This window comes from Octopus bimaculoides, chromosome 17 (genome assembly GCF_001194135.2).
Source record: "Octopus bimaculoides isolate UCB-OBI-ISO-001 chromosome 17, ASM119413v2, whole genome shotgun sequence".
NCBI classification, from domain to species: Eukaryota; Metazoa; Mollusca; class Cephalopoda; order Octopoda; family Octopodidae; genus Octopus; species Octopus bimaculoides.
The window spans coordinates 36,622,519-36,623,667 of NC_068997.1; the positions used below are offsets into that span (position 1 = coordinate 36,622,519).

The 1,149-nt window shown below is 36.4% G+C and overlaps 1 protein-coding gene across 2 annotated transcripts in view; it reads right to left on the reverse strand.

The window, feature by feature from the left end:
* Positions 1–1,149, reverse strand: part of LOC106871992 (GTP-binding protein Rheb homolog) — a 128,662-nt gene that overhangs the window by 3,182 nt on the left and 124,331 nt on the right. For both annotated transcript variants that reach the window (XM_052973796.1, XM_052973795.1), the window contains exon 9: positions 913–942. In XM_052973796.1, coding sequence (XP_052829756.1) covers positions 913–942 — 30 coding nt within the window. The remainder of the gene's footprint in view (positions 1–912; positions 943–1,149) is intronic.

Consider the following 1,149-nt stretch of genomic DNA (forward strand, 5'->3'; position numbering starts at 1 on the left):
AGAGAGTGAGAGAGAGAGAGAGAGAGAGAAAGAGAGAGAGAGAGAAAGAGAGAGAGAGAGAGAGAGAGAGAGAAAGAGAGATTTGAGAAAATCTATTTCCAGTATGTTTCATTAGTTTTCATTGCTCCTGTGCATCTTCCACATATAACAGTACTTTCTGTTTGCTTTCCTTTGATTCTGCATCCCTCATGTATCCATAGCCTGCACTGGGGGCACCTTTCCTACATACTGAAGAGAGTCATTTACTTCAGTAGAGTCATGTCTGTTTTCTTACTTACTAGGTCTTGGCTAATTTATTTTTAAGGTCCTTTGATTCCAGTTTTTGCTCCCACACCTGGAATTCTGTTTCTAATTCTGTCAAAAATTCTGGTATGAGAGCAAGATGATCAGCTTATAATAGTACCCAGGGGCAGCTGTTCTCTGTTATGACCTACTATTAAAACTCTTGAAAGCAGTACCCCTGTATGACTGAAGCCAGTTAAAAATAACATTCTCATTGAAATATACATTGATAAACTTTTCATGCACCTAATTGCAGTTGCCTATTTGATAAAGGAAGGTAGATGGAAGATTTGGTAAAATAATGACTAAGTTATTTTATTAATTGATTTTTGGTCTGTTGAACCATTGGAATTGCTCTGCACCTTTAACAAGATTCCTCTACTCACCCAGAGAAGCAATACAGTACAGCTAGCTACTAATAAAAAACACAGTAAGTGGATTTTAACAGCTATAAAACACTTGCAAGAGTGTGAATTTGCAGAGATATACAACCTACACCAGCATAAAGCAATACATGTAAAGATTATTTCTTCGCTGAGATAAATATATCCATGACCTTTGCAATGGGTATGTAGGAAGCATTAGACAAAGTTTGCAAGACAATGAAACATTAGTGAAGTGTAAACTTACCCGTGAGCCTTTGATATCTTTTGTAGTTACCTGGAAAATTAAAGAAAGCATCAAGATTACAATGAGACAAACTTTGACAATGGTGACAACAGAATAATGGATGGAGAGATGAAGAGAAAAGGAAGGAGCCTTACAGATGAAAAAGACTTTCAGGTGAGTGTCATATCACAAAGGCAAGTTTGTTGGTGAGAAAAGATGTAATGTTAAAAGAGACAGGAAGAATTTAGTAGGAAAGAT